The sequence below is a fragment of the Lycium ferocissimum genome, chromosome 1, assembly GCF_029784015.1.
Source record: "Lycium ferocissimum isolate CSIRO_LF1 chromosome 1, AGI_CSIRO_Lferr_CH_V1, whole genome shotgun sequence".
In the NCBI taxonomy this organism is placed as follows: domain Eukaryota; kingdom Viridiplantae; phylum Streptophyta; class Magnoliopsida; order Solanales; family Solanaceae; genus Lycium; species Lycium ferocissimum.
The window spans coordinates 62,095,342-62,121,483 of NC_081342.1; the positions used below are offsets into that span (position 1 = coordinate 62,095,342).

The following is a 26,142-nucleotide window of genomic DNA, read 5'->3' on the forward strand; positions in this document are numbered from 1 at the left end:
AAAAAATAAAAAAAAAAAAAAACTACTGTAAACCATAGAAAAAAGAATTATTTTCTGTAAAACATTTTGCTAGCTCAAATGACGAAATATGTTCTTCCACCTACTATACTTATCCAACCTTAAAAGCAAGTCAGACATCAAGGTTTAGAATGAAAAGCCAGCAGTTTCCGTTTTTGCATTTCTTGGGTGTAGAAAAATCAGAGAGACAAGATAAGATTCTTCCCATGGTGGAGTAACCCTGATCCTGAAGTACAGTTCTGTAGTCATCAGTGAGTTGCTCTAGATTTTAAAATGTATTTTGGATCTATTTGAAATGTCTATATTTTACCATCAGTGGGGAGATAGTTTGAGAGAATAGAAGGAAAGAGAAGAATAGTTGATCTTGAAAACTCTAAATGTTGCAATTATCATTAAAATGAAGTTTTTGGTTCAAAAGGCTGCAGCAAAGATAACTTCTTAAACCCCGTTTGTTCCACATAATCCTTGAACGCAAGTAGAAGTGAAAGAATGATGTAAAGAACATCAAACTAGCTGGGAAAAGTAGGTTACAAATGCTATTCTTTTTTTTTCCGACCTCCTCCATGGTGCATATCCAGTCTTCTCAAAATCTTTTAGAGTTCCCAGAGGAAAAACTAAAATACATTTTGAAACAATAGAGAAAAAAATTCAGAATCAATTAGGAAGAGGTCAATTATACAAACAACTAGTGGTACTTGAGTTTCGACGTAAACTAAAATAACATTATGCTTATAACTAAAATAATGTTTTGAACTACTCCTGTCTTGTTTCAGGTCTACCATTGATCCTAAAGGTCCCAATAACCCTTGGGAAGCATAATTGCAAGTTCTTGCAGCCGATGTATCTGTGAATGGATTTCAATTGAAGTTCATGGGCATTCTAATAAATCTAGTAAGACGAGGTTCCAGAGGAACTGAGAGATATATTTTCATTTGTAAAGTTTGCCCATTTGTTACCTTTTTCACTGAGGAAAGAGAGTGAACTTCAACCTTACCAGTTTCAAAAAAGAAAAAAAAAAAGAAGAAGAAGAAGAAGAAGAAAGAGAGTGAACATAATAGAAAACCTTCTAGAAGGGAAGCCAACTGAATTGAGCTTTCTCTTTCCCTTAGAGCATGATCAAGTAAGTGGAAGCTTGGGAGGAAACAAATATATGCACGTGCTATTCCCTTTTTTCATTTTATGTGTCTCAGTTTGACTGAGTACGAAGTTTAAGTAAAGAGGACTTTTGAATCTTGTGTCGTAAACTAAAGGTGTCTATGACATACCAAAATTACCCTTTGAATCTCGTCGTCTTAAACATGCCATGTTAATCCTATAAGGGACTGTCATTGAGGGATAAAACGGGAATATTGGAATTAAAAACTCACTAAATATAGAACGATCCATTCTTTTCTAATAATAGATGGACCTTAGGCTTAATTCAACCCAAAACTAGCTCATGAGGTGAGGAATGCTCGAGACCATATAAGAAGACCAAGTCCACATCACAACTGATATGAAAGAACTTAACACCCTTGCCTTTCCGCATGCCCAGAGCCTGCCAACCAACTGGAGTGTGAACAACATGATATTGGGCCCCGACATAAGGTAAATCAAGAACTGGGATGGTTTGGCTATGATATGATGATGGCAAATGAACCTTGGGCCTAATTAGTGTTGTCAAAGGTGCGTTGCCGCGCTGAAGCCCTGAAGCGAGGTTCAAAACATGCTGAGCACTTCGCCTCGCTTAATGTGCGCTTCGGTGTCGTCATCAAGACTATAAGACAAACTTTCCCTGCGCGTTCTCTGATGAGGTGACACTAAACAATTGATATTTCACTTTATCGTAAAAAAGGAATTAATTTCTTTGTCCATTAATTTGTTATTCATGCTTATTACTATTAGTCTTGGGTTTGCCTTAGTAGAAGATGCCCTCTTTGTACTTTAGAAATACCCAATCCGGAGATAAAAAAGAATACACTTCGGGGTTCTCTGGTTCAGCTAGGTCCATAGTTCCGGAATTTATACGTGAATCAAGATCGATAAAAGGAAGTTTACAGAACTTTTGATTTAATTAAAAAGAAGTCTATTTGAACTTCCACGTGGCCAATAAAAAAAATTGGGCATTTTAATTGAGTTCCCACGCGTTTTGACGACATGCATTCACTTTCTGGGCCATGTCACCGAATAAGGTGGTATTTATTCTACTTTAAAATAGTTGAATGGGGTTATAGGACCCCCGCAAAGTATAAGTGTGTTACAGCAAAGTTCAGGGGTATTTTTATGCATTTTCCCAAGAAAAAACTGTTTGACTCCCCAAATAGTTACACCTTCACAATTTTTACATAAATGGGAGGGAGGGAGCATCTTATTTTTATGTATACATCTTTTTTTTCTCCCTTCGTTATACACCTTCCTTTACTAAATCATGCACTTTAAGTAGATTTTGTGCTTACCCTAACAAAATTTGGTACTTTCCTTTACTTTTGGTCTTTGACAACATTAGCATGGACATTTGAGTAAAACTCTAGATTATTTACCTTATCAAAAATAATTTGAGTAAAACTCTAACGTTGTATGTTCTCAGTTCATTATTTCTTGTATCTTGTTAAAAAAGTCTCGTCCACTGCGGTGATGTCAAAGACTTGTGCCTAAGTCTTGAAGGCAGGTGCAGCAAATGGTGGATGCTTTTCTTAGTTTAGGTGGTGCTTCAGTGCACGCATAAAGACACCAAGCTACTATGAGACGCCTTATACCCATGAGCTCTATCTTTAAAGATGATTTTATTAAAAAAATAAAAAGTCAACAAAGGGGTATAATTTGTTAGCGAATGGAATGAATGAATTTGCTACTGATTATAAATCGAAATTATAAATTTACTACTCCCTTCGTTTCATTTTATCTCTTAGTTTGACTGGGCACTAACTTTAGGAAAGTACGAGAGTTTTAAATCTTGTGGTCTTTAAACTAAAGGTGTGTATAATGTACCAATACGCCCTTCGAATCTTGTGGTCTTAAACATGTAGTGTGAGATGTTGGAATTAAAGAGTTACTAAGAGCCCGTTTGGATTGGCTGATTAGTTGGTCAAACCAGCTTATAAGCCATTTTTTAAACTTATATGGGTGTTTGGTAAAATAGAAAACAACTTAAATTAAGTTAAAAAGTGCTTAAAATAAGCCAAAATCAAGAAGTTGCTCAAACCCAACTTAGTTTTTTTTTTTATTATTTTTTTATTTTTTGGCTTAAAAGCCATTTTGGTTTGACCAACAACTTTACCCTTTTATCCCTTATATTTTCTGTTAATTCCAATACTACTCTTACCTCTAAAAACCCTTTAAGCACTTTTATCCAAACACGTAACTGCTTATTTATAAAATAACTTTCAGCACTTAAAAAGTAGTTTAAGCACTTATGCTTAAAAGCCACTTTTTTCCGGCTAATCCAAACGGGCTCTAAGTATAGAATGTGGCATTCTTTTAAAATAGGGACTAAAACGGAAAGTAAGACACATAAATTGAAAGAAGGGAGTATACGAAAACTAGCACTTATTCTATATTATGAACTTAAGATTTCATCTTTGTGTCTGAATCAGAAGTGTAAAATGATATTGAACTTCTGATTCAATTATTTTTCAATTCAAATAGTGTAATTTTTTCTTGTATTTACAGTAACTCTTTTCCAATCATTCAAACAATTTTTATTTGTTTCTTCATTTACGCCGCGTTTCACTAATGGTTGCGCTTGAATTATGCCTTGCACATAAACCTTCTCAATCCTTGGTGCTTTTCTATGCACCCCTTTGACAATGCTGATCCAGAGCCCAAAGCATACAGATATAAGTGAAAGCACAAGCCCTATGAACAAGTAAAAAATCTGCTGGTGGTTTGGGTATTCCATAAAAGATGGGAAAGAAAGTACAGATACAGCAACAGAGTGGAATATTTGACGAATAGCGAGTAAATATAGGGTTACCTGGTACCTGTTGCTTGTGGGAGGTGACAAGTAGCCCGTGGAATTAGTCGAGGCGTTCGCAAGCTGTCCCAAACACTACGTTTTTTTTTTTTTTTTTTTTTTTTTTTTAAAAAAAATATAGGGTTATACCACATTTTAAGTATCAACCTCCTTTGGCAATAATTTTTTGGGCTAACTTGACAAGTAAGGTCGTGAAAAGTGCTGACATGCTTGTTGCCTGTGAGCAATTCTCAATTTAGACTTTGGTTGTGCGTTAAATGCATTTAATGTAGTTCTTTAGATTGTCGTAAGTAGTCTGATCCAATGGCTACAGTACGGCGATATTGTAAATGTAGTTTGGACTTGTTTTGCTTTTCTATTAATATCTTCCTTTGTGGATATGAAATTTTTTGAGGATGTGAAATGTATTAGGTGGGTTTAACTATGACATAATTATTGATGGGTGTTTAACAATGTATTTAGGGATTAATTACTGAGGGACGTGAAAATGTTGATCCCGAGGCTCGCCCATTTGCCAGAAAGATCAACGAGATTGAACGTCAAGGACTAAGAGAAGGTGCAACTCTCGCGGAAGTGGTAATTAGCCTTTATCCTTTCATGAGAGAAAACTTTCTCATTTTTTATTTAAGAATTATGGTCTGTCTCATCTTAGTGTAGGGCTCGGAGTTCTCATATTTTCTCAATTATTTACTGTGAATATACGCAAGTAAATATATATGAAAGGAAAATTTTCACATGACGACTGTTTCATTTATCAGATAAACATTTGAGATCTCAAGGAAATGTTGACCGAGGCAAAAATAAGAAACAGTAGTTGTGTTCAAATGCATTTAATTATGTTGGTGGGAAAATAGAAGCTAATTGGACAGAGGAGCGGAAATAATATGATGGTGGCTTAACTCTGATAAGGCCAGTCAAGATAAATTAGATTTTATGGTTTACCTGAACAATGGTGCTTAGAACTTGTTTCAACATGAAGAACTGAACATGGATTTTGGTGCGATAAAATCTTCCCTAGCTAAAAGTGTAAAATCATTCTACAAAATATAGCAAATATAGGTATTTATGAGATTGTGACTTAGCTTTGAATCACATTGCCGATCAACTGTTTTCTTAACTCGCATGGCTTGTCTTTTCCATTGTGAGAACTGAGAAGCCATGACAGAGCTGAAGAGAGAGAGTTAGGAACGCGATGGAGAGTATAGAGATAGAAGCTTATATACCAATATAAATGCATTGATTCATGATTGAAATATCCCATTTGTTCTTTGCCATGTACTATTAGTTTGACACAAATTACAATGTATTGATTCCGATCAGGTACGCCAAGTGAAGCCAGATGTACTTCTTGGTTTATCTGCTGTTGGAGGCTTGTTTTCAAAAGAGGTACAGCATGTAGAAATTGATAATTTGAATTTCTTTTAGCTACATAAATAAGTACACTTGCAAATTTTGTAGCATGTAGGCTGCGTTATTTTAATATGATAAATCTAAATATGAATTCTTAGTTTTTATACTATTGTCAAACGATCATGAAAAGTATCATTCAAAATTAAAACAGAGAAGAGTCATGCTAACTAAAGAAGTTAATTTATATTTTAATTACACATATTTGACATAAAAAGGTTTGTTTAAATATACTACCTCTGGTCCATTTTAAATGTTGTTTTAGCCAAGACAAATTCGATCCAAAATAAATGTCGTTTAAGGAAACCAAGAAGGCACTAATTATTCTTTTCGAAATCTACTGTTGGTTCAATAAATGATCTATACGATATCAGCCTTCCAACAATTATTACTCATTTTGAGGAGAGAGAAAGTCTAATTTAGTCAAACAACCCTTATAGTTAGTGCTACTAAATAGTTTTTTTAATGGTGCTCCAAAACCTTAAACGGCATTTAAATGGACCGGAGGGAGTATTTTAAAATTGCATGTCAAATTCTAATATAGCATCTAATTTTTGGTTTTACATGATCAGACATGCTTGCTTGATTCCAGATTTAGCGTTTTATGTGAAAAATTGACATATTGAGTGGTTTTTTTATGTTGATTAAGTACATTTGATGTCTCCCCTTAGTTCATTGTTTTAAAGTGTTTATGATCATCAAACACTCCATGTATCTCTAGCTGAAATCATTTCCTCTGTTTCTTGGATGAAATTTGGCAGCTAGAAAAGAGAGAATCGTTCTTGTCTTGTCATACAATGTGAAACCTCCATGCTACTTGCCACTAAAGAATGTCAGTTTTGTAATAGTCTATCAACATTGAGGCATATGATGATTGAATTTTCATGTTCAGTGCTTCAGTAAATTCATTGTAGCAGACTTGCATCTGCATGCTAACAAATAAAGAACAGGACAAGACCAGTTTAAGGATTCTCATTTTCCATTTCAGATCAATAGCTTATTTTGTTTCTGATTTAAAAGTTTAACATAGAAACTATTGTGCTTTAATTGGAGCACAGTGTTTCCCTCCCATATCTTTCTAAGCCATCAGTGGCCGCTTAAAATGTGTGGGAAGACATTTCCCCCCTCCGCCCCTCCCTCTTTTTTGTTTTTTGTTGGCTTGGCTTGTGGATTCGCATTCGTACACCGGAGAAAATGAGCTGCTTTAAACATTACTTACAGAGGGGAAAAAAGGAGAATGGTATATATTAATTGAAAACATAAAAGGTCTTGAGAAGTTGTGAACATTTCAGGTACTGGAAGCCCTTAAGCATTCAACTTCAACCCGGCCTGCAATTTTTCCAATGTCAAACCCAACGAGAAATGGTATATACTAATTGAGAACATACAAGGTTTTGAGGTTGATAGCTTTCTCATTCACTGTTTTCTTCATTAATAGCTGAATGCACCCCTGAGGAAGCATTTTCTATAGTCGGTGACAACATCATTTTTTCAAGTGGAAGCCCATTCAAGGATGTGGAACTTGGTATGTCTAGTAACCATTGGTTCTAAAATCTGCTATCATTCTTCTGGGTTCCTCCGTCTTGATAGAGTTTTCATACTTTTCTCCTTTTTGTTGGTAACTTTTGGAATACTGGTTTGCATGTAACTATTATACATAAATAGCAATTACAAAATAATATCTGATGTAATCTGTGATACCCCCCTTGTCCCATTTTATGTGACTGATTCTTGACTGGGCAGGTAGTTATTTTATAAAACCAAGATTTATGACATATAAGCTAACTATATGCCAAATACGAAAATTGCCCTAACTACCAACAGGTAACTTGAGAGGTGGTAAGTGTTCCACATAACCCTTCCTAATAAAAATTAGTTTTTTATCTAGCGGGGTTCCAACAAGTCAAAAGGGGATGTTAAGCTTAGATAGTTTTCAAGTATAGAAAAGGTGCCCGTCTTTTCATAAATATTAATTAGGAAAGAGAGTCGAGATAAAATAGAAAGAGGGGTGGTTTTTAGGTATAAAACAAAAAGTCATGCTACTATTTTATCTGTCATGTACATAATTAAGACTAATTCTATTTATTTGCGAGTTTAATATTTTAAAGTTGATCCAATTTCTTGTTTATGACAAATACTACTTAATTTAGTCATGAACTAATTAAGGAAACAAATATCTTTTAAGTAATTTTAAGTGCATACGATTTTAATGTATACAGAGTTTTTAGTGGTTTGAAATCTAAGGATTGCTTATGCCAAGTCTAATTGGAACATAACCAAGTTTTATTCAGACGTTGTTCGACATTTAAGACAGGGACTTCCCTAACTTGGGTTGAGAGATACAACAAAATTGCAATATATTGGGTGGAAAAGTATCTTGTATGATTAACTTGATCTTTATTTGAGAGTTTCTCTGTGTTTCTTTTATTCTCTCTCTCATATGAGAAAAATGCTACTAATAGGAAAAGGCAAATGTTACAGTCCACTTTTCTGATATTTATTTTGCCCAGTTTATTTGGAAAAAAGAGTTACTTCTTTGTGTAACGTTTATATGATTTATTCTTGCTTTCGACAAGAAAAAGATGAATCATGGTCTTCAAATCATGTATAGCCAACATAAAAAATAGAAAATCTTGTAACGAAAAATTTGGTAAACTTGATATTGGTATAGATAAAGGCATACAAGATAAATTGATATCAGATGATAATATGTAAATCTTATTTGGGTTAACAATGTTTTATCTGCATGTGAATTTTGCAGGAAATGGTCAGGTTGGACACTGCAACCAAGCAAACAACATGTTCCTTTTTCCTGGGTTAGACTCCAAATGTCCAAAGTTTAGATAGCTAGTCTAAGCTTTTCAATATTCTCTGTTCTGTTGACTTTCTTTCCTCCTAACAATATTTTCCATACATGCTTCAGAATAGGACTTGGTACTCTTCTGTCTGGATCTAGAATCGTTTCAGATGGCATGTTACAGGCTGCAGCAGAGTGGTACTTCCCTTTTTCGATGCTTTTGTAAAGTTTCAAGTCTATTGATCTATTAGCACATGGTAGCTTCTACCTCGATTTTCTAACTACAGCGTGGATTTTGCAGCTTGGCTGCATATATGACAGAGGAGGAGGTGCTCAAGGGGATTATATACCCTTCGATATCCAGGTATATGCTTTAGGATTACTAGGGAACTTCAATTTACAGGTTTACAGGGGACAACTCAGTTACCCAAAAAAAATAATTTTATGGGGTGGGAGGGTACTTCGATTATACGAACCGGAACTCTGAGACTAGTAAAAGAAATTGTTGATTTTAATTTTTAAGTCGGAATAAGTAAATAGGATAAAAATATAACTAGCAAAATTCAATCTACTGTTGGTAACTGTGGTTTTTTTTTTTTAATTCAACTAAAAGCTAATAAAATTAAAATTCATGGGACTTGTGCCCACACCTTGGGCTTATATCAGTGAGTCTTAAATCTCGCCCGTGGTAGGCAAAACGCATCGTCTCACACCCTCGCCTTTTATCAAACTGTTGGAACATAAATTGTGGAATGTCATTTGCATAAAAAATTATGTGAAAGCGCTAAGTCCGCTCACATGTTTTGTTGCTGCTCAACCAGTTCCTAGCAGCAAAGTTAAACATTTACTGCTGGGAATTGTCAGATCAATTCATATTTCATATTTACTGCCATCTAAAAATAGATAAGGAATATAAATTTCTCAGTTTGAATCAGAAGTTTCTTTCCGATACAATATACAAAAATAGAATTTCAGAATAAAAAAATTCAATTTCAGAGAAAATGCATCTGAATTTCTTTAGTTTGGACCGATAAGAAACTTGTCTCAAGTTGGGGCAGCTCTGAAGATCTGCCAAAATCCCAGTGAAACCTTCTTTGATATCAAGTAAATGTCGTCGTACAAAGCTCCAGACTTCCTCAACCTTCTTAGATCTTGTTCTCCGTATCTGAAGAATCATTTTTACATTTTGAAATGCATCACTAAGATGTCATTGCTCTATATGCTTGAGATTTACATTGTTAATAACAAAGTTAATGATCTATTTTCATCACAGTATACGCGATATAACAAAGAAGGTAGCTGCAGCTGTGGTGAAAGAAGCTATAGAAGAGGATCTGGCAGAAGGATACCGTGAAATGGACAGCCGAGAGTTACAGAAACTTGATGAGGTATTTTTACTTCATTCGTTATTTCCTTCTTATCATGCTTTGAATTGCTTGTCATTATGTGGAGGGTCTACCGGAAACAGCCTATCTACCAAGGTAGGGGTAAGGTCTGCATACACTATACCCTCCCACTTTGTGGGATTCACTGGGTATGTTGTTGTTGTATCTCTCTATGTACCAGTCATCTTTGTAAATACCAAGGAGTTCCCATAGCTGTCTTTGCACCAGGGACTTTTATTCTGACTGTAATTAGTTACCCAGTTATTGGATGAACAAACCAAAAGCATATAGGATGAAGTAAGTGCTGTTTGCATTTGTTATAGTTGATGGAATTAGCAAGGAAGTCAACTAAATTGAACCCACTGGAAGCATAAAGGGTCTCGTAATAAGCTAGAATTAAGACAGAATATATTGCAAGCTAGGCTCCATAAGAATGAGGGCATAAGAAGAATGAATGTGAAATGAGATTAGACGAGATTGTGGTGTGTAAATGCAGGCAATTTGGATATCTAAGTTCATTCTTCTGGTAGAATGGCAGTGATAGATAGAGATTTAACACAGAATTAAAATAGGATAGCCAAAATGGAGGAGTGCAACAAGGGTGCTATGCAACTGAAAGGTTGCCTAACAAGGTGAAGGATTAGTCCTATAGCATGAATGTGAGACTAACAATGTATGCAAGCAGTTGTTGGGCCTCTACGACCTGATGTACCTGCAAGATTGATGTTGTAAAAATGTGAATGTACAATTGATGTGGGAATAGACAAGATTGGACAAGATCACAATGATCACATCCAATGGAGGGTTAAATTAGCACACATAGATGATAATATTTAATGAAGACGCCTTAGATGGTTTGGACATGTCCTCCGTACATCTACTAATGCACTAGTTCGTTGGTGTGATAATATGATGATAGAAGGTAATAAAAGAGGATGAGGTATGCCTAAAATCATATGGAGAGTCGGGGAACTTATCTCAAACGACCTACAGAACTATGGAGAACTTAGCTGAGAACTGAACACACTTTAAGTAAAGAATTCATATTCGCCATACCTATTAATTAGGATTGAACTAGCTATTGGTTTTGGGATAAGTGTGACATCTGAGAACCTATTTGCCTCAGAAGAAAGATAATTTTATGTTGGAATGGTGCTAAATATAACAAATGGATATAGAGAATTCATACAACCGAACCCAAAAGCTAGTTCACAAGGCGAGGATTGCCTAAATACCATATAAGGAGACCAATTACTTATCGCACAACTGATGTGAGACTTCTGACCCACCGCACAATCGATGTGAGACTTCTGACTCCTAAGTCCTATCCACCCCCAACCTCAGCACGCCCAGGACTGGACATGTAGAGTGTGGACAATATAACATGGCAGTCCAACATCCGGTAAATCAAGATGGGTAGGTCTGACTCTGATACTATGTTATAAAATGGGTTTTAGGGCTAACTCAACCCCATCTGACTAGGTCTAGTGGATTGATTGATATCTACCAGCTAACTTGAGTTTGAATTTGATGTTCTATGATTATATTTATAGAAGAAAAAAGAATCTATAGTATGAAATGAAATAGAGAAACATAACAGTAAGGTTAAGGGAACTGTATAAGCAGCATATGAATTCTATTGTATTATTGCGCATAAAGAATGAAGTACAGAAGAATCAAACTCTGAGTTAGAGCATCTTAGTTGGGGGATAATGTGATACTCATGGGGAAATTAAAAGGATCTGCAAAAAAAAAAATAAAAAAAAAAAATAAAAAAAAAATGAAAGACTCGAGCATGAACTAGTACGCTACACTACAGAGATATGTTCGACGTGCTATTGCACATATTACCTACTTCATAAAGGCCATTCCGCATATTTATATAAATGCCTTTGGCTCAATCACCTCAATTTTTAGAAGCTGGCTAATAAAATGTTCCACCATAATGGGATCTTGACCACTGTGATAAAAGTACATCTTTCATAATTCTAGAAAATGAACGAAAATCTTTTTTAGAGGAAGGGAGTAGCGTAATCATCATAAAAATACCCTCTTCCAACAGTATGCTCAGGTTTGTAGGTGCTACTTTGTTTCTTGCTTCCTGAGAGAAATTGAAATACCAAGGAAGCCCTCCTAAGGCACTTTCTCTCATTCATCCATTCAGATTTATTCAACTGGTTTGGCTCTCTGTTAGGATTATCATGTTCCATCGTTTGTCAAGGTCTCCCCCACTTATGTGATACCTGCTGTGCTTTTATTCAGCATGTAATTGAACTACAACTAAGGAAAACCAAAAACTTTTTTGACCGTTCGAGAAGTTTGTTCTGCTGGTTGTAGTAATTGCCCACATTAATATTATTTCAAAACTTGGGAATTTTAATTGGTGGAACTCTATTGCAGGCACAAATATCTGAGTTCGTGGAGAACAATATGTGGAGTCCAGATTATCCAACACTGGTTTACAAGAAAGATTGATTATCTGTAGCTGCTAGCAAAGCTTCATCTTTTCATGTTTCTCGCAACATCAGCAAGGGCGTGGTGGATCAGCGATCATGTACATTTTGGGACACGATGGCATCATGTTTAATTTAGCATCCAGTAATATCCCTTTCTTCAACATTTGATCGGCCGATGACTTCTTGGTATTATAGCTTTTATTGAGTGGTCCATAAGTTGGTTGTCTGTAAAAGGGAAGAAATGCCCTTCTCCTCCTTCCATTCTGATTTTGAGCATCGTCTATGCAGATGTAATGTTCTGGGCTCTTGCTGCACAAATGTACTATAAATTGCCCTTTGATGTAGATGTTGTGTACAAGTGTTGGAAGTTCTGATAGTTCTGTGTACTCATTTTGACTTGTACAATAAAGTATTCACGTCGTCTCCCCCAAAAATTATTACTACAAAATAAAACGGGATAAATTTTGAGAATTAAAGTTCATGGTGATGGTTATCCTTACTATTCACGTCGTCCCCCAAAAAATTATTACTACAAAATAAAACGGGATAAATTTTGAGAATTAAAGTTCATGGTGATGGTTTTCCTTACTTTGGTTATCTTCGATATTTATACCGTCGGTACTTTTCTGTCTTCTATATTTTTATATTAGCTTTTATTCTTGCATCTCTTTCAAACATTTTTTGAAAAATGAGAGTTTCTTGAGTTGGGGATCTATTAGAAACAACCTCTCTACCCCACAAAGGAAAGGTAAGGTAAGGTAAAGTCTGCATACATCTCCCAACCCCCCAACCCCCCTCACAAGCCCCCACTTGTGGGATTATACAGGGTATATTGTTATTGAAGGTGCATGGCTAGAGCACATATTTCATCGTGTTTGGCATACCATGTGGCGCTATGGGAATAACAAATTTATTCATGGAGTCTTTTTCCAAGACTCTTGAACCATAATCTATTATGGCAAAACCCTTGGAGGATTTCTAGCATCTCTGCTCCTTGGACTAAAAGGCTTTTCCTTCAGATGGCATACTAGACGAAGACACAAGTTTTTAAAGGGCTTACAAACTTTATAAATTAACAGACAACTTCTGAATTTCTCAAACATGATTCTGTAGATATAGAGACAATGTAAAATGTTCAAGCAGCTGAAAACTATGTACGAAACTTAAGTAGGCGTTTGGCCATAGATTCCAAATATTTTTCATTTTATTTGGAATTTATGGGGTTGAAGTTGAAGATGGAGTTGGCCGTAGATTCCATATAGTTGGTTATATTTTTTGCAAAGACTATCCAGAATAATGTTCTTGATTTAAATATAATTTCAAAAGTGAAAGGCTGAATGCATGTATGGGCTCTTAAACTTGTCCATTTAGACACCTTAACTAAGACAATTACTTAGGCAAAATACATCGAATCACACTTAAACTATACCCAAAAAGTCGAATTCACACTCCAACTAATCGGGCGACCTATTTACCCCCTATTCTTCTTTAAATTGGAATTAATACCACCTTATGAGGTATAAAACCACTCTCATGGTGTGATCCACATGCGCGCCACGGAAAAATTGCCTAAAGATATCCCACGTCAACCCACGTCAGAAATACAATATATTTATACTTTTTACTTTTTTTTTTTAATTCACAAAATTAAAGTAAAAAATGATTTTTAAATTTTAATAAAAAAATTGATTTTTCATCTTCTTCTTCATTTCACCACCCGCCCCCACTCCTCCGCCCCACCCCTCTTCTCCTCCACCTTCACACCACCCCCACCCCCAAACCCTTCTTCTTCAGAGCACCACCTTCACGCCACCTCCAGTGACCCCTCTTCTTCTTTTTTCATTTTTTTCATCCTAGCCATTATCTTGCAAACCAATTTTGACTAACAAATCACCAACAAACAAAAATTTCAGATTCACAATTGGTAACCCAACTACATTTTCGATTACCCATTTTAGATTCAACATTTTTCACTACCCATTTCAGATTTAAGAATTTGAAATGGTTTTAACTTGTGAAAATAATTTGTAATTTATTGGTAATTATTTTTTGCATAATAATTCTAAGAGAAAGAAGATTAGAATGAGAGATAGGAATATGGTAGAAGATTGACCGGAAAAAATGGAAGTTTGCTGAGGAAATTTTTCTAGATAAATTTTCCTTTTACATTTGTTGATGTTGTTTTTATAAAAGATGAAAGGTCAAAATTACGCCGACTTGATCTCCTTCAGAAAAGAGGGATTTTGTGGGTGTTCATGGGCCGTAGTAGTGGGTTGATCCTGTGTGGTGTGATGGAATCGGCAAAAATGAAGTTTCTGTAGTGAAGAAGCATTGCACAGAGAAAACGGAAAGGAAAAAGAAAGAAGCAAAGGAACAAAAAAAGATCAAACAAAAGATAAGAGGGCCCACAAATAATTAAGTGCAAAAGATAAGTTTAAGGGCTCACATGTATATTTAGCCAAAGTGAAAAGTGAGTTGGAAAGCAGGTGGTAAGTTGTTTCCTAAGGGCTCATTTGGTACGATGCATAGTAATAAAAAAAATAATTTAAATAAAATTTAGTGCGCTTATTTCATGCGTAACTTTGGTTAATAAAAACTCGGGATTAGTTATCCCGGGATTATTCCACCTTGAGGGTAGAATAAGTAATCCCGGGATAAGTTGTTTTCAACCAGACGAGCCCTAAGTTTGAAATACATCTTCAAGTTGAATTTAAAATTTTTATGACAAAAAATTGATTATCAAAGAAAGTGAAAAATTATTTCGGAAAAAAATGAATAATATTTATGACCAAAATGGGTCCTAGGGACAACAATATCTATGATTATCTACACGAAATCCTAGGTAGGTAAATAAAACATCGATTTCAATTCCACTTATATACGTATTTCTGTGGTCATTTGCAGAAAACTGGATTTGGCACTTAATCTCGTTGAGGTATCATTTCAATTTGCATTACAGTTGCTTTAGCTTTTGAAAAGTGTAACAAGTGTGGTTGATTGTAAAATAACATATTAATTTTCTGAAAACGAACAATATCTTTTGGACCAAAACAATTAGTTAATTGGAAAAAAGTAAAATAAGTGCTCCGAAATCTTATTCTCAAACGGTGGTCCCAATGCAAAACTTTTCTCCAAAAATATTTTGTAAAGTAAATCAAAGCCAGAAACAAATCCAAACACCACCAATAATTGGAATTTTTTTTTGGAGCGATATTATGCTGGATTAGTTTTTGAGAACGAGTTTTTGGAGTACATTTGAAGTCGGTACATTTGAAAACATACCAACTTCTTTTCCTTTATAAAACCTAATTTAGTTCTGATCTTCTGAATGAAAACTTTTCTAAACCGAAACAGTTGAATGAGAAGTCGCATGAGGTGAAATCGCATGTACGTTTTATAGAGTGGCAGTAAGGGTGTCACTCGTAGTCAATAGAGTTGGTTGGCGGGTCAAACCTCAAAGGGAGTTGAATAGTGGCCCTTTAGTTCGTTCAAAGGCACTAGGGACGAACCATTGCAGACGGTCTGATACTTCTAGAGTTCGCTCATGGGCTTATTCCTAATGTGTTAGCTAGATTGTTAGGCATGAAGAACTACCCCACAGCTCCTGGAGCTGGCATACGACGGATAACTCAACCATTGCGACAAAATCCTGGATCCGCTACTAGAGAACTCCCATGACCGAATGAACAAATTTGAAATGCAAACGCCAGATTGGAATAAAAAGTGATCCGTTAGTAGATAGAAGTCATAAGTTTATGACAGAGACATGTTTTAGTCAAAGCAAAAAAGAAATCATTTCCACGGATGATTTTGGAGCTTTAATTTAATGTATTTTCAATTCTTTGTTGTGTATTAAACATTTTCTGCTTCTAATGTCCTCTGTCTCTTGAATGATGATAGAATCCGGATGTGTGTGAACAACATTTCCACTACTAGTCATGAATAGTAATTCGAGATGAATAACATTTCATTACTATTTCATGATTAGTAATTTGACATGAACAGCATTTCCAATCATGACCATACGATTGTCCCACTAGAGATCTACAGAGTCAAAAAGAAAACGATAAAATAGAGGCACAGTTTAATAAATTAGATGTTGTTTTTGCCCAGAAAGCACCAAATACCATAAAGAACAAGAAAAGATACATGACTATTAATAATTTTGCTATAAAGATACTCAACCACAAATAAATAAAAACATACATGCCGGTGTTTGACTCTGCATTGAGTTTAAGAAAGGGGGACTTTTGACACTTAATAAAAGTACTCTTAAAGAGTTTCCAGATATAGAAATGTGTCATTCTGTTTGGAACCAAAGAACCAATTTTTTTTAAGAAGTGTCATATAAAATAAATAGAGAGAGTAATATTACACAAACAACAACAGGAGGTAATCGATAGTAGTGGACATATCACAAACCACTATGAAGTTTGTTTAGATGTTGAATAAAAGAATTTTAAGGAAAAGAATGACCTTTATGCTGATATGACGGTCTACATCCTATGTTGCTCGAAGTTGTCGGACTCTTCAAAATGTTGCCGCACCCGTGTCGGGTTCCCAAAAATGCACTACTTTTGGAGGATCCGACACCCACCTAGTGGCTTTTTTTGAAAAGTCCGAGCAACATAGTCTACATCACCAGCTTCCAACTCATGTTTTGATTTTTCCTGCAGGAATTTCTGTTTCCAACTCTTCTAGAGCTGCCCATAACTTTGAGTCCTTGAAATCCTTGATAACAAATGTTGCCCCAGCCTCCGATAGTAAATTTTCGGGGTTCCTTAGACCTAAACCTACAACCGGCATGCCAGCTGCAACTCCAGCTTTTATTCCAGAAATAGAATCCTGCTCATGTGGAAAAAGAAACAACAAAAAATAAACATATTGTTGTTCTCCAAAATTTTTTGTTTATGCACTTCTCTCATATAGATTTTATGTGCTTCCCGTACCTCAAAAACAAATGCGTGCTTAGGAGATACTCCAAGTTCCTGAAGAGCCTTCAAGTAAGGGTCTGGAAAAGGTTTTGCTCGTTCACATTCACTTCCGATGACAAGTAATTCAAAGAAATCCGAAAGCCCTAGCATTGAGATTATCAGCTCAGCATTCGGTCTCGGAGCATTAGTGACAGCTGCTCGTTTCAGACCGTGGTTCTCGATCCATTTGCATACCTCCTCAAGGCCATCCAATGGTTTTAACTGTTCTGATGCAATTCTGTGGATTTTCACAGAGATGTTGTTAGGATTGGTTTCAAAATATTATAGCAAGCGAGTATACTTTATTTAATGTAATTTAGCTGGTTCTGTAGAAGAACTCATAGGTTTCGGCCTAGTGTGCCAAGTTCCGCAATTTAGATAGATTCTGATCCGAATCATGCTATTTATCGGTCATATACTGGAAAATCTGATGCTGTTTTGGAGAAGGTTCAAAATAGTTCCAAAAGTATGCTCTGAAGAGTTTTGGTCCTTTAAGTTAACACTTTTGGTCTCTGTCAAATATTTAATGAACTGTCTGCTAGATTTGACGGGAATTGTGAAAACAAAGATTTAATCAAAAACACTTGGGAAAGTCTCATAAAGTCTCATCAAATCTTAGAAATTGCAACACAAAAAACTATACTAGACACCAAAAAGTAGACCAAAAATAGAAGAAATTGCACCGGAAAAACAGCTCCAAATTCTAGAAAGAGATAAAAAATAGCAGAAACTGACCCTCCAAATGTGAGTTCCCTCTAAATCCTCTTTTTTTCACAGTTCCCAATGAATCTAACATACAAAGTTCATTAAAACTTCGACGGATTCCAAAAGTGTTAACTTTTGGCAAACTTAAAGGATCAAAATTGTTCAGAGCATACTTTAGGGACTGTTTGGAACCTACCCAAACCATTTTTGTCATTACTTCGTTTTGATTGATGGACTTGTTGCCTGTTGGTGATGCAGTACTAGCTTACCTTCGAAACATGTCTTCCTTATCATCCATAAATTTGATAGCTCTCTTGAAATCCCAATCTGGGAAGAGGACACGACAGAGCTCATCATTATGCATACCGCTAATATTCTTTATGAAGAACTCCTCACTTATAGGTTCTCCACCATTGAAACCTATCTGTTTGAAATAAAAACTTTTAGTTAAACAAAAACTATCTCCTCGATTTCATAGCACAGAGTTGGAACTGATCATAGCAGAAGGACAAGGCAATACAACCTCTTGAAGCATTTCTCGAAAGGCATAGTAGTGGATAGGATCTGAATCACATAACGTTCCATCAATATCGAATAATATTGCTTCCAATGGAGCATCAACTGCTAATGAACATTTACTGCTTCCAGGAAAACGGACGTTTAGTAAGTGAAGCAATGCCATACAGAAATCCACTTTTCTATATATATGCTAGACACAGAAGTTCCAATTCTTCATAAAGATGCTAGAAAATATACTACAAGTCGTTATGGTAAGACAAAATTTCAAACAAAAAGTTAAAATACCAAAAAAAAAAAAAAAAAAATCAGAATGAAAAGCATCCATTGTCTAATGGATAGGACAAAGATCTTCTAAACCACTGAATTCGGAATATGGTAAAGTAGCTCCTGGGTGGGGAACTACTCCTTTGATGGGTGTCACAATGGCCTTATTTGAGGTATTTCTTTCTGTCTGAATAATCAGGAATCCTATATTCTTTTTAACCAGAAAAATCCAAACTAAATGATTTCCGCCTCGCTATTGCAATAAATAGAACCAGCCACAAGTTGTAGAAATTGTTGAAAAATATGCAATATGATACTGCGTATTGGATTGAATGAGTGTTTCGAGTGAGTAATTACAATCTTGTTTTCACTTATGTATCCTGCTAAGATGAGTACAATAATTATTTAAAAGTCAAAGATGTCAATATTTTTTCCTGCTCAAAAGTTTGCTTGAGTGGCTCTGCCATAATTTGGTACGTTACATACTTTTTTGAGCTACGAAGTGCAAAATAAACACTATGGAAACAACACAAACAATTTCTGACTCTTGTTCATCTAAACTATTTTGGTTTTGTTACTGAAAAACATAATTAGATAGAAAGGCCTTTTTATAAGGACATTCCTCAACTCAGTCAAGCCATCAATTAATTTTGAAGTAAAACTAGGTTGACAATCAATATTTACATTAAGCCAAGCTGGTTCCGCATATTATGCTTCCTTAGTTCTACTGAACTAAGATATAATTAAGCATATATAAGTGTATACTCTCTCTGGCAGTCTAATCTTTTTAGATAAAGTAACACAATTCAATGTAATATCAGAACAGTTAGAGCTCCCTAGGTTTAAACTTCATCATATTACTCCATATTGTCAGGCAGCAAAGCTATCCCTAATTGTGATGGTTCACCAGCGCCTCTTTCCTCCTCCCTTTTCGACGAGGCTTCTTCACTATGTATTTCCCTTTTGTTCTGTTTTTGAAATACGTTACTTGAGCTAAGGCTTTATCAGAAACAACCTCTCTACCCTCACAAGGTAGTGGTAAGGCTGCGTATACACCACCCTCCCCGGACCCCACTTGTGGGACTACACTGGGTATATTGTTTTTCTTGTTGTTGTCATAGGGGTCGGGACCCCCACAAAGGGGGAGGGAGTCGACTGAACATCTTAGCCATTGGTGGGAGTCGACCCTCGATTCATGTTCACTGTGTTGGGTGAATTTTGACACTGTTACCCATTATAGAAAAATATTAGACCAGCTTGATCCATGAAAAATAAAAAAGGCCGGGCACGTGAGGAATCGTATTAAAGACATAAGCATATATAAGGGTCTGTCTGGTATGGAAGGAAACATTTTGCAGAAAAAGTTTTCCAATTTCCTTTTTTTGGTTGGTTAAAATGTAAACATTTTTCTACGGAAACAAGTTCCTTAAAATGGCTTCCCGAATGAAAGTAGAAAGAACAAATGCCATAAGTGGCATTCCAAGTTCATTGTCTCCTCCCCACCCGCCGAACGCCATCAACCCTCACCCCTTGACCATCCCACTCCGCACCCCATCCCACTACCATAGTGTTTTGCTAGATTACATAAATATATTCTTGGAATAATATTTTTTTTCTTACTCACCAAACACTAGAAAATAAATAAGAAATCCACTTGTTTTCCAAGAAAACATTTTCCTTCATACCAAACACACCCTAAGTATATAAAGTGTGCATCTCTAACAAATTAAGCTTTCAGACAGAGTGATAATACAAGTCAATACATCCCAAAAAGGAAAAATACAATTCAATACTAACATTTTATATTTTCTGAATTGAAACAAAAAAAAGGAGTTACCATTTCTGTTGGTTAGAAGTTGATGAAGACAAGGACATCCTAGGAACTACTGTGGCAATCTTGGAAAGATTCTTTCTTGGATAAAACTGTTTGTTGTTGGTAAGTACATAGGAAGGAACATTGCAAAAAGAAAGCAGAGCTGTCATATAGTTTTTTCAGATATGATGAAATTGCAAATGATGAAAATCTTAACTTCCCACTATCTTGGAGTATACAAAAGGCTTTCTAATTTAATGGGTTTTGTTTGAGAAAATGACAAAAATGGTACCTTATATTTGAGTGTAGGTTCAAAATAGTCCCTTAACTATGCATTGAAATAGTTTTGGTCCTTTAAGTTGGCAAAAGGTTAACAATTTTGAGCTCCATCAAATACTTAACAATTCATCTTTGTTAGATTTGATAGAAACAGTGGTGAAAAAAGATTTAACCATAAACATCAAGAAAGTCCCGTTAAATCCTAAAATGTGCACTAGATACTAAAGGATGGAGTATAAAATATAGAAATTACACATCGAAAAGTTGTACTCCCTCCATCCCAATTTAAGTGTCTTAGTTTGATTAGTACACAAAATTTAAAAATAAAGATAGACATATGAATCTTGTATTGTCATTACCTTATATTAAATATGTATATAATGTATTTTAAAATGTCCTTTTTAAATCTTGTGGTTATAAACTTGCCATGTAAAATTATGTTTAAATTGTTAACTTACTAACATATGTAACGACGGAAGATATACTCTTTTTAGATGTTGTATTCAAAAAAAAAAAAAGTAAGATACGATTAAGTATGACACGGAGAGAGTACCAAATACTAGAAATAAATAAGAAATACTATAGAAATTACAAGAATTGTAACTCTAAATGTGAGTTCCCACTAATTCATTTTTTTTTTTTTATAGTTTCCGTCAAAACTAACGGACAGAGTTCGATGTGTATTTGACAGAGACTAAAAGTGTTAGCTTTTAACAAACTTAAAGGACCAAAACTGTTCGGTGCATACTTCATGAACTAATTTGAGCTACCCTCAAACATAAGGAACCGTTTTTGTCATTTTCTCGATTTTGTTTATTAAGGGATGTGGTGGTGAGGTGTGTGTGGTTCTGTGGTTTCGTCCTGGGATCCCACTCACTTTTGTTATTCACCGACCAATCATTCATTGGCCAAGAATTGTTCGAATATTCTCTTTTGCCCATTTGTTTTTAGTTTAATCATTTGGTATTCGAGATTCACCAGCAAACATAATTTAAATTTTGTCATTTTGGATCGATTTGTTTAAAATTCACTAAATGTGTGTGGTTTTCTACATTTCAGTCCTCGAACCCGATATCTTTGAATCGGAAAATCTCATTCATCCACGACATCATTGATGGTTCTTTTGCCCAACTACGATGAAGGAAGTTTAACTTGATTCCTCGAGATTTATATAGTCAATTAAGTAATACTCCATCCGTTTCAATTTATAACGAATCCTAAATATTACCGGTCACGACATTTAAGAAAGAGAGAAGACTTTTGAATCTTTGGTTAAGGTGAAAATTTGTGTATCAGTAAATCATTCATTGATGTGAATTTCTTTCCAAATTAGGAAAGAAACCATTCATTTTGATTCCTCACACAGATACAATCAATTAAGTAATACTATTAATTATCTCAAAAGTCATTCTTTAATTTTTTAAACATAAAAGTCACTCAACTAAGACAAATTATCTCAAAAGTCATTTTTTAAATTTTTTAATAAAAAGGTTCCTCAACTAATGAAAATTATTTCAAATATCACTTTTTTCAATTTTTAACGAAAAAGTCACCCAACCAATTCAGGTAATATTTTCGGTTGATAATTGCTTATGTGAAGAAAAAAAATTAAGCCTATTTTTTCAAAAATAAAAAAACTATTCATTTTAATTAATTATTAAATTGACATGCTCCACCAGTCCGATCCCTTAAATTAAATGATCTGAATATATAGTGCGCTAGTCTCGTTTTCGCTTTACATGTATCCATCAACCCCCCGGTCTCTCCAACTTAATTCCATGGTTAGGAAGAGGAATCGTTGACAATTTCACGAACAAAAATTCAGACCATGTTTTAAGGAAGATTGTATGTGATTGGTTTAAACAAAATTATAGTCTAAAATCAAGAGAATTTTTTTTTGGGAAAAAGACACTACATGGCCATCAGAAATTTGTTGGGTAATTTGCAGGAATGTCCCTCAAATTGGTGGTCTTTAATTTTTAATTTTCGCTTATCACTCGGCGTCCTGTCGTTCAGGTTCAGCTTAAAAAATAAAAAAATCGTAAGGCATAAGTTGGATGCCTTAAGGCAAACTTTTACCCAAAATTAGGCCTTAAGGCAAATGGCCTTAAGGCAGAGGTTTGCAAAATTCCAGCAAATTAATTTCTTTTTTTTTTAACCTTTAGGCAGAGTTTGAAACTCTGGCTTTGAAACCCAACTTAGCCTTCCATTTTTAATTGTTTAATGTGAATTATGTGAATCACATATGATTATACAACTAGCTAATACAATATCGATAAACTTTTTATATACAAAACAAAAATTCGAGGATAAATATAATAATCTAAGGATTATTAATAACTTATTCTTATTTTTATCTATAGTTTATATATTAACTTGTTTGCAAACCAAATAATTTTTAGTTGTTTCAAGATGAGGAACGTGCTTATATAGTATCTCAACTGACTATATATACCTGAAATTCACCCATGTAAAACAATTAAAGAAAAGTAAAACAAATGACTGCAAAAAACTATCAAAGATTGTAGTAGAGTGGTAAGTATTTCTCCATTATTAATTAAATTTGAGACCTACATATGGATATGTTTTTAGTAGGAAGCATTTTACCTAACAGTGAGATTTTCTGAGGAATACAAATTAATCGAGCTCAAATAGAATATCAAACAACGAATGAGAAACCAAAAGCCAATGTGAGTGTCAAAATTATTAGGTCGTGTGTACCTAATCGTAGAAATTGCGCGAATTGCCTTTCAAATGGGCCGGTGGTTAATTTTTGCCCTTTAGCAATTGAACTTATGCTTAGTGGACATCAATTCTTTAAGGACGTGGTGCATACGGGCAATTCGCAGAATTGCCCTTCTTTTGGGGTGGTCTTTAAATTTTGCCCCTCATATTTGTAATCTTTAAATTTTGCCCTTCGGCTAAAACCCATGGGTTCCAGGTTCGAACCCCCACTCAGTCAAAAAATTTTAAAAAATTCGCAAGGTGAAGTTTAAATTTCGCTATGCCCCCACCCTGTAATTTTAATTATGTTTAACCAAAGTCCGCTCGACGGTAGCGTACTTTGCCTTGAGGCATATATATATATATATATATATATATATATATATATATTTTACTTTTCAAGGTAAACTTTTATTTATGCCTAACAAAAAAGTGTGCCCGTAAGACATACTTGTGCATCTTCGTAAATGCGTGGAACTTTTTCCTTAAGGAATAACTAAAGTTATGCCGAACCCCGCATAACTATAACTTCCGCCTTATAAGTGTAAAGTTTATGCCTTAAGGAAAAGTTCCGCCTTGGGGCATACTTTTTAGTTATCAATGTCATTCTTGTACTCATAAGCGCATAACTAAAAGTATGCCTAAAGGCGAAACTTTCCTTAAGATAATTCCCAAAAGTTCTTATAAGGCAAAGTCTATGTCTTAAGAAAAGTTATGCCTTATTGGCATACTTTTAGTTATGCCTTAACTAAAAGTCTCGCCCATACAAGCATAAGCTAGGAAAAGACTTTTAGTTAAGGCAACTAAAAGTCATTCGCCCATAAGTATCTGGGACCGCATACATTTGTTGGGGAATAACCAAAATACGGACCGACCCGCATACTTATGCCAAGTCCGCCCATTTAAAGCGTGAGTATGCCGGGTCCGCATAACTTTGGTTATTCCTTAACAATGTATGCCGCTCCAAGATACACGCGACCCAAACCTTGCCTCGTGATTTTTTTTTTTTTTAATTATGCTTGAGCATGGGTTCGAACCCAGAACCTCATGATTTTTGCGCGAAGCTCAGGGTTGCAACGCGAAGGGCAAAAAATTAAAGACCAAAGAATATGGGGGCAAAATTTAAAGACCACAAATATGAGGGGTAAAATTTAAAGAGCACCCCAAAAGAAGGGCAATCCGTGCAAAAAAATGCATAACTTGTGAGATATTATGATGTGGAATATAAATTTATGCTCGCAAAAAAAGTTACTATTTGTTATGAGGGACAAAAATTAAAGACTAGCACAAAATAGGGGATAATATCTCAGATGATCACTCAACTATGATTAGTTCACTCAGAAAGTCACTCAATTTTGTTTTCTAACCACAAAGTCACTCAATTATGGCTTGTTCACTCAGAAAGTCACTCAACTTTGTTATCTAATCAGAAAGTCATTCAACTATTGGTGTTTCACTTACAAAGTCACCCAACCTATTTAAGTGATTTTTAATTAAATGCTATTGACATGAAATTTTTATTTAAAGCCAAAATTGAAAGAAATAAAAAAGTACCAATTTTAACCATATTATTAACCGGACCCAATAAAAATATACTCCCTCTGTTCACTTTTACTTGTCCACTTTGGACTTTTTACGCTATTTAAGAAATAATAAATGAAGTGCATAATTTACAATGTACCCATATTAATTGATGCATATTTTTATTGGATTTCAAAAATATTTTGAAGTGAGTAATGAATATAATGGGTAAAACAGAAAAAAAATATTTGTCTTATCTTGATATGCTAAAAGTGGCAAGTAAAAGTGAAAATCTATTTTTGAAATACTGAACAAGTAAAAATGAACGGAGAGTATTGATCAAGACCTTTTATTTTACCCTCATTTCCTCCTAATTTCTCATTTAACAAGAATTAAAAGAAGAAGAAATACAAAGTCTGGCAATTAACAAGAAAATTAAATGCATATTGGAATCAGAAAATTAGTATATGAAAAAAGGAACGAAAGCTTAGATTCGATTCAACTTCATGTTATTTCCCTTGCTTACAATGGTTAATTGCTTAGTCTCTCATCTCACTGTTTGGTATTAGAATTTTTTTTTTTGTCAGTGATGGAGGCTTTGTGATTTGCCGTCCAATGTATCCCATTTTCGGATAAAGATCCAGGGCTGAACCCATTGGAAGACACCTGTGCCAAGGAAACATTCTTCACTTAGACACCTCAGCTAAGCCTTTTACCTATTGAACACTTAGAGCCCGTTTGGATTGGCTTATAAGTTGGCTTATCGTTTTCGGCCTTTTTTGAGTGTTTGGTGTAATACTCTAAAGTCATTTGTGCTTAAAATAAGCTCAAAAAAAATAATTGACTCATTTAACTTAGCTTTATCTAAAGCGGCTTATATGTCCAAAACAAATTTATAAGCCAAAAAAAAATAAGTTGACTAATTTTTAACTTATTTTTTTTTCGCTTATATGTACCGTGCAAACAAATTTTTTAGCCTATAAGCCTAATCCAAACGCTCTTAATTGCTCAAAATTTTTATTATTAGACACTTTTCGCTCAATCAGCTAAAATTACAAAGTGTGTGTAATACACTTGTTGGTGATGTGGCACGGTAACTAATTAAAAAGATGACATGTGGCATTTGAGTGCAAATAATAATTTAAAATAAATTACTAGGAAAAAGAAAAGAAAAAGCTATTTTTCAGTAAAAAATAAATAAAAATACCTATTTTCTAAACCCCACCCCACCTACCCCACCACTCCTTGTCCTTTCTTCCTAGAACTCTCCCACCGGCGCTATACCCCTGAAACCACACTATCTTCTTTCTCTTTTTTTTTCTTTTTTTT

At 34.8% G+C, this 26,142-nt stretch overlaps 2 protein-coding genes across 3 annotated transcripts in view; one reads left to right on the plus strand and one right to left on the minus strand.

The window, feature by feature from the left end:
• Positions 1–12,449, plus strand: part of LOC132056830 (NAD-dependent malic enzyme 62 kDa isoform, mitochondrial) — a 31,414-nt gene extending 18,965 nt beyond the window's left edge. The window contains exons 11-19 of the mRNA XM_059449200.1: positions 4,433–4,546; positions 5,291–5,356; positions 6,670–6,742; positions 6,816–6,902; positions 8,139–8,193; positions 8,301–8,372; positions 8,476–8,538; positions 9,448–9,562; positions 11,960–12,449. Coding sequence (XP_059305183.1) covers positions 4,433–4,546; positions 5,291–5,356; positions 6,670–6,742; positions 6,816–6,902; positions 8,139–8,193; positions 8,301–8,372; positions 8,476–8,538; positions 9,448–9,562; positions 11,960–12,034 — 720 coding nt within the window. The 3' untranslated portion in view covers positions 12,035–12,449. The remainder of the gene's footprint in view (positions 1–4,432; positions 4,547–5,290; positions 5,357–6,669; positions 6,743–6,815; positions 6,903–8,138; positions 8,194–8,300; positions 8,373–8,475; positions 8,539–9,447; positions 9,563–11,959) is intronic.
• A 3,854-nt stretch (positions 12,450–16,303) lies between these two features.
• Positions 16,304–20,521, minus strand: LOC132056836 (haloacid dehalogenase-like hydrolase domain-containing protein Sgpp). 2 transcript variants are annotated; one of them, XM_059449212.1, is made up of 5 exons: positions 20,314–20,521; positions 18,217–18,334; positions 17,963–18,117; positions 16,965–17,226; positions 16,304–16,860 (listed from the first exon to the last, which is right to left on the minus strand). In XM_059449212.1, the coding sequence occupies exons 1-5, from the start codon at positions 20,457–20,459 to the stop codon at positions 16,669–16,671; spliced, it is 873 nt and encodes a 290-aa protein (XP_059305195.1). In that variant the 5' UTR covers positions 20,460–20,521; the 3' UTR covers positions 16,304–16,668. The 2 variants fall into 2 exon arrangements, with proteins under 2 accessions (XP_059305195.1, XP_059305203.1); XM_059449220.1 differs by having other exon boundaries at positions 18,217–18,331; positions 20,314–20,520.
• Between the last annotated feature and the right edge of the window lie 5,621 nt (positions 20,522–26,142).

Excerpts from the sequence above, each read along its gene's own strand:
- LOC132056836 (XM_059449212.1), bottom strand. The coding sequence starts at position 20,459 with ATGACAGCTCTGCTTTCTTTTTGCAATGTTCCTTCCTATGTACTTACC. Across the intron at positions 18,335-20,313 it reads ACTTCTAACCAACAGAAATG|CAGTAAATGTTCATTAGCAG; the intron begins GTAACTCCTTTT and ends TTTTCCTGGAAG. Across the intron at positions 18,118-18,216 it reads TTCGAGAAATGCTTCAAGAG|ATAGGTTTCAATGGTGGAGA; the intron begins GTTGTATTGCCT and ends TATTTCAAACAG.